A 15,403-nucleotide genomic window follows, 5' to 3' on the forward strand; every position below is an offset into this window, starting at 1 on the left:
CAACTTTAATTATACACTGTACAGGAGGCGCAGGGTTGACTTGGATACTGTCAGTGTCAAACAAACGAAAAACTCAGGTGTGCCACGGGCACTGGTAAGAAAAATTCAATTGAATTGAATTTACTTTAACACAAAGAAGGAATTTTCATGGCGCTGCTATTGCAAGAAGTATTCCTCCGAACGTCCGGGAGTACTGAGATTGTTAAGGTAGACGTGGTATATTTTTCATATGCTTTTGTACAAATGTTATTGGCTTAATGTAGTATTATTAATAGTTTATTTAACAAAATATGTTTAAAAGTTTGTTTGCCTATAAATATCACGAGCGGTGTTCAATATCGGACCCATGTGGTAGGTAAAAGAAAACTGGCTTTGAAAACGTCGGTCATCCTCAACAGAGCTTACTTCACGCCTCATCAACGACTCGTGCTCAGGCGTGAAGGTCGTTAGAAATTGAACTCCATTTATAGTAGTCACATAGCGTTCAAAATAATAATAATACGTGTCACCAGCTCATTATACCCAAAAGAATAACAAAGCGGTATCTTGGTAGCACGCCTCTTGGTTTTATTGAACTATCAAACTAGAAAAAAGCCAAAGGCGCCAAAACAAATCCACATGTCATCTAGTCGAAGGTTCTAAATCGTAACTACAGCTGAATGATTGACTCGGTGATGCAGTGGTTAGCGTCTCTGACTGCTGCGCCGAGGGTCGCGATTTAGATTCCCACATCGGGCAAACAATCGTGTGATGAACAAGCTTGTTTATTCTTTGTATAGGTGTTGTATATCTATATAAGTATAATATATAAGTATGTTTATAAGTCTCGGGTTCCCATAGTACAGGGAACCCTAGTTTGGGTATGATGACCGTGTGTGACGTTTCTCTGGTATATTATAGCCTTCTACTATATATACTACTTCTACTTTTTTTTTTATGATTGATAGTTTACTGGTGGCCCGAAGGCCTTTCCAGTTTCACCAGGACAGGTGGGCAGTACTTCTACTATAGCCTAGCCTGATTTGTGGGTTGTAAGTTGCTTATTATTGCTATGATTCGGTTATTAACAATTGGTTACCCAATTTCGATTAGTAAGACGTAAGAACACGGAACACGCGACCTACTGTTTAAAAACGTATATAATTTCAAAAGCATTAAGTCCCTACCCACTAATTAGCATGATAATTGCATTAAAAAACTATCGTTGAAAAGTAAATTGAGCAGTCGATAATTACCCCGTTAATTCACATTTCTAAATCGATAAGTAACAATTTTTTTTCTTCTACCTATCCTGATAGCCTTAATAGGCTATTTGAGCTTCTCCTTGACGTGTAGGTGAGCTCGCGGGGCTCAAACCGAAGTGTTGCTAACACTGGCCCTAGCAAGAGCAGTGCTTCGCAGAATCTACCACCGGATCGGGCCCATTGAGAAGATCCGTCGAGAAACTCAGTGGGCTGTGTCTATGTGTTAATTTACTCGACGAGCCCTTCGTCGCAAGAGTAACAATAAGATTTAGAGGACGAACTACATATTATTTCTGCTAGAATAAGTAAAGATCACATGAATAAAACATACGGAATTGCCTCTAATATTCATGACCAGAATCGGTAGATACCTTCCCGTGTATTTTTAGCGAACTACTTATTATGCAGTCATCGTATGGTATTAAATGATACAACGGTAACGTAAATTAATAAATCTTAATTACGTGTTAGAATAATACCGAGTGTTCTTATCAACAAAAAAAAACATTTACACGTTCCGATTTTTAAGATTTATCTATGTCCTAGGCAATACCGTCTTTACCATAAGGGCACACGGGGCCCGTGCCCAAGGCCCCCATTCTCAGGGGGCCCCGAAGAACCGACAATTTGGTTACCAATCGTAGTCGAGAGCGGTCATTTTCGCAGCTTAAGAGAATAAAAAATGAATTGCGAACAACAATGTTACAAGAACGGCTGAGTAATTTGTCAATTATGGGCATAGAAAGTGATATCCTTAAAAAAATTGACTTTAAAGATATAATGGAATATTTTGCTCAACAGAAATCCCGAAAGAAACCATTATGGTAACGTAACCAAAAAACCAGCAGCATTTTAATATAATTAACATTATTATATCATACTGTATTTGATTACCTAAGATCAATGGTCATACTCAGTAAAAAATGTTATTATAAATCGCTTTTTTTTTACTTTCCAAAGGGGTCCCAAATTCTTGTGTGCCCAAGGGCCCCAGCCTAGTTTAAGACGTCCCTGGTCCTAGGTCTTAATTCAATTGCCACTATTGTTTGCACCTCACACGTTCACCTACCTCACGTTTTCACGTACCTCACGTTTTTTTATATACATATAGGTTTGCTGTATTGCCAATTTTCAACAAGCAGTGACCGCGTCTGGTCATGTTTTCAGCAATAAAAACCTCCAATGGGCCGTCGGTCGTGATATTAAATTGTTAAGAACCTCATACACAAGATGAATAGATTCTCACGTGAGAAATACGATCAAAGTCTCAATTCTACTGGGAGCAGTTAAACTCATAAACATATTGAAATGTAGAACGTACTTAATAGCCCCCCAGTTCTCATTACAAGTAAACGCTTCGCCACTAGTCTCCGCGAACGTTTACTCAGACAATAGTGCGCGTTCAGAAACGATAACAATGCTCCGTATCTTCCATTGTGAAGGAATAGAGCTGTCGACAAACTGGGCACATTTTAATATGCATTAATGTTTAATTAACAAATAAAATCAAGGTTGTTTCATCTAAAGGTCATTTAATGACTTCTATTCTGTTCTGTGTAATGTTGTCTTAAACCTTGACCTCTTCAAACAACTGTTACCAGTTTTCATTAATACTTCCAGAAGGTCGACACCTATTTTTCTATTTAGAAACATAATTTCTAATCCCCTACTTCTGTTCCTGATTTTAATAAAGTTGCCGTGAGTATAAGACGCCCGATGATCATATTATGTCGAGTGATGCGACTCTGCCGATACTAAATCCCTATGTAGTACCATACCTAATTTTAAATAGGTAGGTACCAATATTTCTAAGGAAACGCAATGTTTGAGAGGGGACACAGTCGTTGTGACTCTGATAACAGCCGAATATCAATTGGGTAAGTAATATAAGATGCGAGCATGAGAAAGCACTAATAAAAGATGGTGGATCCACCAATTTCCTTTTTTCTGCATCAAAGCAATCATCCGTTCTCGTTTGAAGTTTGGTTGAAGGTTGGTTGAACATACACTAATTAAAGCTGAATCTCATGTCTAAATGGCGGTTGCGGTGATCACACTGTGGCGTGTGAAAAGTCTTAATTTGTAGTTCAAAAAATTGATAGAAATTTTTCGCAAAAAGCATGGAGTTCATTTATAAATTGCGATATGTTAAATGTAGAGCGAAGAAAATGTTTTTCAACTCTTCCCGCTCAAACAACGCCGAAATAGACATTGACGTATTAATGTCGATTTGTAATGCTCAGCGTATTCAAACGTACAGAATGATTTAATGTACCTACATATTTGAGTGCTTATTAATAAATATATGTAAGTATGGATAATGAAGCAGTTATATTTAATGCATATAAAAAAAAACTGTTTACTGATGATAGTTGAACGTGACAACGTCATAAGAAAATACTGATAGAATGGTTTCATTTTTCAAAAATTTTTAATTTTTATTCGCGGAGGCGAGGTTTAACACGGAGGCCCATTATGCCTCTTTGTCGCTCGTTGCGCGCTCTCGCTTACACTTCAAGCCTTGAATGGAACGCCTCTGAGCGAGGTAAGGCCGCATGAGTCATGTTTTTTCGTGCGTGCAGCCGGCTCCATCGAATTATAAGACGCTGTCACGTCAAAATACATCTTCGGATTCTTTTTATCAACTTATGCAAGTATAATTAGACAATAATAAATTAATATTAAAAAAATTAAATAAGACCACGTTCTATTTATAAACATTAACAAAAGCAAAACATTAACTATCCCCTTCACACTCATAAGCTAGACCGCGCGAGAGAGAGATGGGCAGACTTTTCATGATGCGCATGCAGTGCAACGTCACGCCACACGCTTATTCTACACAAGCGCAACGTGTGAATGTGTTGAACGCGAGCTACTTGATAGGCGGAATGGAGGGTGTTAGGTTTTATTTTCGTTACCGAATTTCTTGATTCGGTCGCCGCACTCAAAGCCCGCTATAAAACCTATGCAACAGCTTAAAAAAATCATTTCGTTTATATTATTTTCGTCGTCTTTATAAAACAATCAAGCGTTGCTATTTTTGATATTAATAATTTCTACAAACGAATATAAATCGGTGTGAAATACTGTCCGTCCCTACGGCGTGGTGCCGGCAGGTGTCGGTGAATGCATGGCGTTCTGGGTCGAGCCCCACTTCACATTGCGGCCGTAATGTGATTGCGACGATACAGAAATGCTCTCTCGAACAGTTACCGCTTTTAACTTTAAAAGGTTTAAAAATAAACAATCAAACTGTTAAATGTGATTAAGTTTTCGAACGAGCACGGGCTTATTCTGATACTGAAATGTATTTAAATTAATTATGTTGACACGAAATATGATTTTGTTATTAATTTTAACCAGCAAAGTACATAAGTGACTTCAATTCAATCTATACTTAATATTAAAAAGAGGAAAGATTTGTTTGTTTGTTTGTATTGAATAGGCTCCGAAACTTCTGAACCGATTTGAAAAATTTTTTCACTGTCTGGAAGCTACACTATATTTTTTGAAAAAAAATATGTAACCCAAGGTATAAAAAAATTACCTAAAATATTCTTTACATCGCGTGCCCTGCGAAAACTATTGATGATAGAATAAAATAATATACTACGACTTTGTAGAACACATTATTATTTACAAAAATTGTCGCGACAGCATATTTCTAACTATTATAGTTATGCCGCAATAAGTGCAAAAAAATAAAACAACGTCAAATATCATTGAAATTTTTGTTGACCCGAGCGGAGCCGGAGCGGGCCGCTAGTCAAAGATACATTCGCGCATACACTCATAGGTAAGTTCTTGATGGTGGACAATTGGTTTGATTAGGTATGTTCTGTACCCGACACAATGGTACAAGCCAGCCAGTTCAATTTTCAAATTTGCCGCACACTTTGCGATACTTGACTGTGCGCTGCTTCATTACCTTAGACTTTTTTAACGTACTTCAAAAAAGGAGGAGGTTCTCAATTCGACTGTATTTTTTTATACGTTTTATTTCTTTCGATGGGCACGCGAACTCACGGCACACCAGTCTTACCGGTGACCACAAGCATAATAACATTAATGTAGCCACCCATCGCGAGACATGGGATGGAAGCGTCAATTGTATTGACTTAATTTTTGCCAAACACTGTATCCGATCTACTTTATAACCATATCGATGGGTGAAGGGCTATTAGGTGTAAGCGACATTTAGCTTTGTAATTAATTAAAAGCGCTTTATTTGGTATTAGCATCAACAGTTCGATGTTTTTAATTGAGCTTCAATTAAGTTTACTGTATTCAAACAGCTCTCGAGCTCACACCCACCTGATGTTAAGTGGTTACTGGAGCCCATAAACATCTACAACGTAAATGCGCCAACCACCTGGAGATATAAGTTCTAAGGTCTCAATTATAGTTACAACGACTACCCCACCCTTCAAACTGAAACGCATTACTCCTTCACGGCAGAAATAGGCACGGCGGTGGTACCTACCCGCGCAGACTCACAAGAGGTCCTACCAACAGTAATTACGCCAATTATAAGTTTGCGGGTTTGATTTTTATTACACGATGTTAATCCTTCACCTTGGAAGTCAATCGTGAACATTTGTTAAGTATGTATTTCATTAGAAAAATTGGTAGGTACTTGATAGCGGGATTCGAACACCGGTGCATCGCTAGATACGAGTGCACCAGACGTCTTATGCTTTAGGGCACAACGACGACACTTACGTGGGATTCCTTTGCTATGACAACACTCGCTTGAAACAGCTGAACTTCCGCATTACTTTAGGCAATGCTTGAGAGTGGTCCTTAGTCTTGGCTTTACCCCTGGCCTGGACAATATCTATAAGCGACGGTAGTAACTTAAGGCCAGATGGTACATAACACTGTCTGTGCTCTTCACGTTAGTACAGGATTACCATTTTTATAAATACTATCGGCAACTACTTTTATAAGTAGGTTCGGAAAAATTCGCCTACATACAAGAGAGTTAGCTACGGCCGACATATTATGAGTGCTAACGCTGTTTGAACTAAAGACTTTATTACGTTACGTTATGATATAAAGTCAAAAAAAACACGAGACTCATGCTATCTCGCTTAGTCGCACCGGGTACGCATCATGGCGCCCACGCATCAACCTATAGCCAATGAAAGCATTTCGCGCACTTACTATTGCGTTACGATTAGCTTCTTTAAAAAAGATTACTTCTGCGCAATTTTTTTTTTTATAAATAAATATTTAGTAACAATCACGCCACGTTAACTGGTCCCGTGATAAGTTCATAAAGAACTTGTGTTACAGGTACCAGATAACGGATATAAATGTAAGATTTTTATTATACACATACATATATTTAATAGACATCCATAACCCTGGAAAAGACATTTATATTTATCATATAAATATCTTCCCTTGGCGGGATTCGAACCCGCGACCCCCCTGTGTAGTGACCATGTCACTTACCACTACACCAGACGGCCGTTTAATTAGTGGAAAACCTGTACCTATAGTAAACGAGATAAATAAATAAACAGATAAAATATCACCATTCATTTATTATCTACAACTACGAAACAATTCGTAACAGATCAACAGCATAGTATAACATATAATTCAATAAATATTCTTCTATAAAATATATCCATTTTCGTATTCATAAAACATTCACATGTCTAACAATTCCCTTACAATTATTCAATAAAATCTAGTTTAAGAAAACACTATATTTTTTGATCGATTGGCGAAGCCCTCGTCGGGCCAAAAGCACAGATTAAACAATCATTTGTTTTTTTTTTATTCTAGCAACTTTTTTTTTTGTTTCAGATTACCTTACCAGAAAGACAGGTTTGACGCAACAAAACAATTCCAATGAATTACTTAAAGTGCAAAGTCCAAGACGTCATGAAAAAAAAGCTTCATCGCTCTCGCTGCAACGACCGGTCGACAATTTCATTTCATTTTGTTGCTCGTTTGCAAGTGAACCCAACACAACCACTGTCGTTTCCTACGATATAGCGTATATCTGTTCCTGTATTCGCGAACCGATTACAATGCTTGCTGCTTCGAAGTCTAGTTTTTGCTCGACGAAAAATCGTCGCGTTTTGTTAATAAAAAAATCGGTAGCGTCCCATCCGTATACTAAAACACTCGCATCTAAAGTTAGTATCGCCAAACGAATAATACACATTTCGTCCCTTAGTTAACAATATAACATAAAAATTGTATAGTTTTCATAATACTTTCGCAAGCACCTCAAAATCTTTAGAAGACGTATTCAGTTTTATAATACGTAATCATAATTAGATATTGTTAACTAAGCAAAGATATGCTTGGCCCACGATCATGATTATGATTAATTGTGAGTCTAGTTAGCCGGGAACCCATTCTTTTGACTGTAGCACGGCCAAACGGTAGCTACTTTGGAGTCAATAATTTCAGGCCTCACAACAGTTTCCCATTGCTTGCAACCTCAGATCATTGTGCAAACTATTATTTGCGTTATCATCTTACGAATCGCAAACCCATCTTTTTATCGACAACGAATTTTTACATCCTGTATAATGTAATTACGTAACACAGGAGACAATATACAATCAATATAGTTCGAAAAGTTTTTAATCGGACACGTAATTTCTAGAAAGCGTCTTTATAAATTAAACACGATTCATAGTTGAATTGTTTTTGTGGAAATCTTTCTTATTCGACAATAATATTCATATCAAACAAATATTCTTTACATTTTGTTTGTATAATCTGTGCGTAAATAGTAATGTCAAAAATAAAATATGCTACAAATTGTCACAATATTCTTTAACTAGTAGTTAAAAAAAAAGTCAAATAAATTATTACAAAAAATAAATAAATATCTAAATGTTATTATTTAAAAATAAATCATTTTGAAATGCAATTATCCCGTTCTTATTGTATTTAAAATAATTTATAATAATTTAAAATAATAATAGTAATATTATGTTGTCACCTTTTTTGTTTTCGGCTTTTTGACTGTGTTCATGCGATTTTTTATAGTATCTTGATACAGTTACCTTAACTACAGTTTTAATTGATTTAAAAATATTTTCTACTCGAATGTCTTTGTTTCAAGTCATATTTGCGTTTATTTTAGTATTTATGACGAGGGTTATTGTTCGATTACTTTAATTTCGATTTGATAGTAACACATGTATACACAGATATGTTTTTAGAAAAATATAGTCATGTGAAAATTATTAAAGCTTCATAAATTATAAATGGGAATACACATTGTAAATATTTGAAGTCTGTTCTTAATTTTAAGTAAAACGCATAAAGGAAAAATTGAAAGAAGAACAGTTATTGCAATTTTAATGTCAAATTATTTTATCTAAAACGAATCTTAAATTTCTCTCTTGCATTGCAACGCGCTCTAAACTCCTCATTTGACATTAATTTAATTACGTCACTATTCAATACGGTGTCGCCTGATATTATATTATTATTATCTTACGAAAGATCACCAGACATAAAAACGACCATATTATCATCTTACGAAAGACATAAAGACGACCAACGAAGGCAAAATAAAAATTGCTTCAGAAACAACAACAATATAACGATTCTAATTTCAAACTGGACAGAGGGGACTGTATTGTACAGTGACGTCAACGTTCAAGATTACGATTCAAAGAGTATACCAACATTCGCGTTCCGGGCAGTCTGTCTGATTTATTTACAACACATCAATCATCATTTCTACCCCATACTATCAACAGAATACTCGCTATATTTCACGAACAATTTTTAATAACCCTGAAACATGCCCTAGTATTTTAATCCTTTACAATAATAAAATTTTGCTACTATATTTTATCAAGATGTAAACATTCAAATAAATAAAATATTTATCTAATAAGATATAACAAAGGTAACATGTCAACAATCAACCTTTAAAATAAGTATGTATTTTGAATACATTATTTTAGTACTATGATATTATGTCGAGTTATGGAAGATTTGTTTTAAGTGAAATTTCGTCAATTTTACTGGACAATAAAGTTTTTTTCATTGTCCTTGTAGGCATACGAGCATAAGGCCCACCTGATGGTGAGTGGTTACCGTCGCCCATGGATCATCATCTCATTCAACTCGTTTTGAAGTATTACAAGAAAACTGGGGCCCTCTGTTATAGTTATATATAAACTACAAGCCTCCAACAAATTCAATTGTTTTCCAAACAATATAATTTTAAAGTTGACATAATTTCACCTAAGTCTTCAATATTAGAAAGACCAACAAAAAATGACCTTGTCACTTTTGTCATTCTCAAAACAACTTAAAAAAAAAACAATTTCGTTATCACTCATGGCAACACTGATAGTTAATTAACTGGTAACATCGTAACTAAAGCCCAGAGTGTTTTCTTAAACTAAAGTGACGTCATCATTGGCTTTTCTTTTCTTGGACCTCTTTAGGACCTTGGATGTAGTGGTAGTTTATAAACCTGGCTCCTTGGGTGAGCTGAGCGCATTCGTTCGTAAAATGACAGGCGAAGAGCAACAGGTTCCTCGGCTGGACCTTCCAAGCGAACCTCATGAACATCAGCGAGTAGAGAGACAGGGCTGGAATTAAAGAGATAAATATTAAAATTGGTGAAGCATTAGTGTATTTTTTATGAATAACTTCAGACGTATGTATGTTAGTATATATATGTTTGTAACGGAATCTTTGAACATGATTTTGACCCCTTTCAAAACGTCGGATTATTGGTATACTTGAAATTTGGTATACTTATTAAGGACCGATGACAATTTAATATAAAAAGGAAAAATTGAAAATGAAAAATTGAAATTCAACTAAAGATTTAAAAATTAAAAATTAATAATAGTTTAAAAAAACTAAGAAAATCCAACTAAAAATAGAAAATAGCTTTTAATAAGTTTGAATTAAAATAGTGTAAGAAAAATGATTTTATTCTAAAAAAGCGTGGGGTAAGCAGATTCAGAAGATTATCAAAATAACCCTTCTACTCATGCTTTTATGTGATTTTATCCATGCTACAGTCCTTGTCTCTGACCCTGACAGGGAAATCTGTCTTTGATCTGGTAAGAAGTATCAATTAGATTCAAAATTAATATACTATGGTTCCCTAACAACAGTATTTAAAAATTAGAACATAACTTTTTTTACATGTGTTTGAAACGACTCTACTGTTCAACGTAAAGTTAATATCTGATGTGACAACTATTGCATTCCACTAAGAATTCCTTTCAAACCTTGCATAAAGAAGAACATGTCAAAAGGCTCAGGAAACAGCAGGGAGGGGCATCCATGACTGAGCCTGATGGTACAGAAATGCACTGTCAAATAACACAAAGGTACCAGAGAGCAAGAATAAACTCTGATAAAGTGGTGTGATAGTGAAAAGGTGATACCAGGATCATCTCAATCAGGAATTCCTCAGAATTATACATATTTATATCAAGCTGCCATTGGTGATATGAATATAAAATATAGGTCTATTACTAAAACAGGTTACTGCTTAGATTTAAAGAACAGCATATTAATATAGTGTTTAATACTAGCACATAATTTAATATATTATTATAAAGATTACATTTCATCTCAAATTCTTAAAACAATAGACATAAAAAATACATAAACCATTGTGTATCGTACAGACAAAATTATCTCATGATAAGACACAATATCTACTAAGAGATTATACAATCAAAAACACTGAGATAAAATAAAGTGAATGTCAAGATTCATTTATGTTTTTCTAAGTTAGTCGCTTTCATAAGACTATTGATAGTAGCAAGCCAGCACTTTATGTGCTTTGTTAGGTAATGGGTTTATTTGGTTTGCTATTTGTTCCTGATAACATGTTATGAAATATTGTAAAGCATTTCCTAGAGCTAGTGGTATTTTTTTCACTGAAATCAAGAGAACGAATAGATCATAAACTTGCCAACTAGTGGCGAAATTATCCTATTTTCCTATTCCTATATTTTCAGAACCCTACATAAATAATTGGGTGCTCATTAATGTTACGGAATGCTTGTGACTCCAATATCCTAATAACACAGTGAATGCAAAATATGATACTGAGAAATTGATGCAATGTACTATGGTTTCACACCAATGCGAATACCCCACCACCTAGGTGTTACCACTGTAAAGGAGGAAATCCATAAAAAACCAAATACATATCAGGGAAGGCTGAGGAAACATTCAAATAAATTGGCTATTCAATTTACAACATGAAGCTATCCTAAACAGCTAAAACGAAAGGATATTTTATCATAAATATATATATGACCTAATGACAAGTTGCCCTTACTGGAAAACATACACAAACTGCCACATCATACAGCATGACTGCTCATAGCACATTCAGGCTAATTGCAGATAATAATAAAAAATTATTTCTCAAATATTTTCTGAATTCAGATGGGCTGATAACCTTTTAGCAATATACGCCTTACTTTAGGATACCTCCCTCAGAGGGTAAAAATGCACAAAATTGTATACACTTTGAAGTTTGACATACTGTTTAAAGAGTAAAATAAAATGATTAGATATAGATTAGAAAATAAAAACCTTTAGAATATCACTGTACATAATGTAAATAAAATAATTAAAATATATTTATATAAGAGACAATGGCAAACGTGTCTCTTATGGTTCTTTTTGGCAGCATTTAACAATTTAAGTTTATTAATTTCCCCAACCCCCAATTTAAAATAGGTGGCCCCTAAACTAATGCATGCAATTACAGATGGTAAAGTTTTTAAGATTTAATGGTAATGGTAGCAGTTCATGTTTGGTCACAGTACCAGTACTTCCACAATAACTTGTCTGACTGTGCCGCTTAAAGTACATAAAAATTTAGCAAAATAAAAATGGTTTAAGAAAGCTAAATGTGAGATATTACAAAAAACTACACCAATAAGCTTCAATATAATAAGAATATGCTATTAAATAGAACTCACCAAAAGTCATTTTTCCACTTATAAAATTTGGATCCTTCCTTGTATCTGCTATGGCTGCTAGTGGTATACCCCAATTGGCAACAGGGCCCCAGAAGTGTGTGCTAGAATTGATAATAATGCTTATACTATCTACTACAGAATCTAATTTTATTAATACTTTAGATGGAACAGTTCATTGTTCATCTGGCGTTCAGTGGTAATTGGAGCCCATAAGCATGAAATTGTTTTCACCTACAAGTCTGTGTCTCAATTGAATATTATCACAGTTGTCACCCTCTTTAAAGCAGAATGATTTAATGTTTCGCAGCAAAAATTGGCAGGCGGTAGTGGCGACTCGTTTGGGCTGAAGGAAAAACTCACCTCATTAAATAGTCCCTGAACTCCTTGCTTTTCAGCTGGTTCACTAGTTTCCTTGCTAAAGCACTCATTTTAAACTAAAAAGATAATAAAATTGTTAATATCCTCGATTTATATTCACAGAAGTGCTATTAAAACTAATGAGTTGAATCGGTTTCTTTCAAGAATGTTACATTTGCATACGAAATATATTCTTTTACATTAGTTCAATTAAATTTACGTTTGGACTACTTAAATAAATTAGTATGAAACGTTTTCAAGGTTATTTCATTATCACATAAATATATTTTAAATCTGTTGTAATAATGTATCGTTATAAACATTAAAAATGTATTTCATGTATTCACCTTTTTGAACTTCTCGGTATCCTTTAATTTGGAAAATAGGACTTTTAATTTGAAGGCAAAGTTATACCCTTCTCAGGCAGAGACTAATTACTAGAGATACTATAATGGATACTATCGCACTGACTAATTAGGGATGTTAAAAAGTCAAATTATCAATTAAGAACTACCTACCTATGTCGTAAGTGTTACATATGGGATGCCAAACTACAAGGAACTCAGAAATAATTAATGGTGGCTTTGCCTTGCCCCGTCGCTTAGGTCAGATATGAGTATGGCTATATGGTTGTACGTGATATGAGCCAACACTCCACTAGCAAAAGTCATAATCGGATTCATGAATACATTCAATATTTTCATGCACCCAAGATTAATTGGAAATTAACTGTTTTCTTAGTGAAACGGAAAACAGCGGATTTTGATTTCTACTGTCGGAGATTGATAAGTTGGACCGATTAATTGCTTGAAATCTAGTAGAATAGTATTTAGTCGAAAAGTAGTTTTTTTTTAGTTCGATTTCAGATCGATCTCGAGGCCAACTACCTAACCTATACGTAAAACCTTCAGGTGAATGAAGTTAGCCCCTCAAAAAATTTTTTTTTCCTGTTTTATACTTATTTTCTATTAATTCGTTTGTTCATCATTTGTTCATGATTGTTCACTGTTAATAATTGTTTGTTCTGCAGTTATTTATTTAAAAAAAATATTTAAAAATATACCTACAAGTTAGCCCCTCTAATGCAATTTTTTATATTTTTTCATCCTTAATGACTCGTAAATATTCATTTTCGATTGTTCTTATATAAAACACGTTTGTTCTCTTTCGAAATTACTCGTTTTTTGTTTAATTTACTATTTTTATTAGTTGAATAAATGTATGCAAAATATGTGTACTGCGCATGCGTCAACTATAATGCCTAAACTTTCTACGCGGTTTTAATCGTGAAAAAAAACAAATATAAATCCTGAAGGAGCAATTAATTGGTATACAGTTTAATTAAAAAAATTAAAAAATAAATAAATGAAATAATGTGCATTGGCGTTAAGTTAGACCAAATACATTTTTTCCATCCTCCTACTTATCGTTATGAAGGTATAAAAAAGATAGGGAGTTCACATAGGTAATATAAACAAATAAGTAAATATGTTCATTATTTATCTTTCAAAAGATAATTTAAGTATACATTATAATAACTTTTTTACACAGTCGAAATTATATTCCTAACATTAGTAAAATAACATTTTAATACGATAGGTAAGAGGATGGAAAAATGTATTTGGTCTAACTTAACGCCAATGCACATTATTTCATTTATTTATTTTTAATTTTTTTTAATTAAACTGTATACCAATTAATTGCTCCTTCAGGATTTATATTTGTTTTCTTTTTCACGATTAAAACCGCGTAGAAAGTTTAGGCATTATAGTTGACGCATGCGCAGTACACATATTTTGCATACATTTATTCAACTAATAAAAATAGTAAATTAAACAAAAAACGAGTAATTTCGAAAGAGAACAAACGTGTTTTATATAAGAACAATCGAAAATGAATATTTACGAGTCATTAAGGATGAAAAAATATAAAAAATTGCATTAGAGGGGCTAACTTGTAGGTATATTTTTAAATATTTTTTTTAAATAAATAACTGCAGAACAAACAATTATTAACAGTGAACAATCATGAACAAATGATGAACAAACGAATTAATAGAAAATAAGTATAAAATAGGAAAAAAAAATTTTTTTGAGGGGCTAACTTCATTCACATAAAACCTTCTACCTATCTCTAATCTTTCATGTAGTCTATGCTTAAGCATCTCTCTTTTTTTTTTAAGAGATTTTATGACCTGGTAACTGAGACCTTTAAGTCATGTCTTATTTTAATCTATATTCTTAATTTTATGAAAAATGATATTATGGAGTGAAATGAAATGAAAATGATTAATTTGAGACATTAATCAACTGGGATGAAATTAAATGAGATGATATGAGATGAAATCTAATCTCAGTAAAATGGTGGTAATTTACTAAGATTTTTCAGTGGACTTTTTGGAGGATCCCGAGAAGTTACGTCCAGCGGCTTTGTTTCATTTTCCCACATTTGTGCACTTTCACAGATATTAAACGGTTAATAAACCACCATTATTACACATTTAAACCCGAAGAAATACTAAATAGACAAAATAAAACAAATCACACAACTTCACTCCTCGCGTTCCCGCCAAAAAGTCCCTAGCATCTCTCTGACATAGATAAAACCATAGATTATACACTTAATATATGATAAAACATTTATTACTGATAATACCGGTAAAATGGGGCGATTAGGGACAAATTCCAACTTTATGACCAATTTTAAAGTAGTTGTTGATGTATATAATGCTATATCAGGATCAAAATGATTGAGTCTTGGGGGCATCTTTGTTGTCCAATTTAAAACTATGCAACTAGCATTCCAGTTTAAGCAAAAAAAGCAAAAATAGGTGTA

At 33.9% G+C, this 15,403-nt stretch overlaps 1 protein-coding gene and 1 long non-coding RNA gene across 2 annotated transcripts in view; one reads left to right on the forward strand and one right to left on the reverse strand.

Annotated features, from left to right (window-relative positions):
• The first annotated feature begins 60 nt into the window (after window positions 1–60).
• Window positions 61–2,180, forward strand: LOC119630784 (uncharacterized). Its single transcript, XR_009973435.1, has 2 exons — window positions 61–207; window positions 2,046–2,180. It is a non-coding gene; the product is annotated as an uncharacterized LOC119630784 (long non-coding RNA).
• A 4,599-nt stretch (window positions 2,181–6,779) lies between these two features.
• LOC101736572 (mitochondrial pyruvate carrier 1) overlaps window positions 6,780–15,403 on the reverse strand; it is a 497,008-nt gene continuing 488,384 nt past the window's right edge. Inside the window, exons 2-6 of the mRNA XM_062669223.1 lie at window positions 14,689–15,158; window positions 12,916–13,473; window positions 12,572–12,645; window positions 12,212–12,312; window positions 6,780–9,838 (exon numbers count right to left, since the gene is read on the reverse strand). Of these exons, the coding sequence (XP_062525207.1) occupies window positions 9,660–9,838; window positions 12,212–12,312; window positions 12,572–12,639 (348 nt within the window). The 5' untranslated portion in view covers window positions 12,640–12,645; window positions 12,916–13,473; window positions 14,689–15,158 and the 3' untranslated portion in view covers window positions 6,780–9,659. The remainder of the gene's footprint in view (window positions 9,839–12,211; window positions 12,313–12,571; window positions 12,646–12,915; window positions 13,474–14,688; window positions 15,159–15,403) is intronic.

Source organism: Bombyx mori, chromosome 6 (assembly GCF_030269925.1).
Source record: "Bombyx mori chromosome 6, ASM3026992v2".
In the NCBI taxonomy this organism is placed as follows: domain Eukaryota; kingdom Metazoa; phylum Arthropoda; class Insecta; order Lepidoptera; family Bombycidae; genus Bombyx; species Bombyx mori.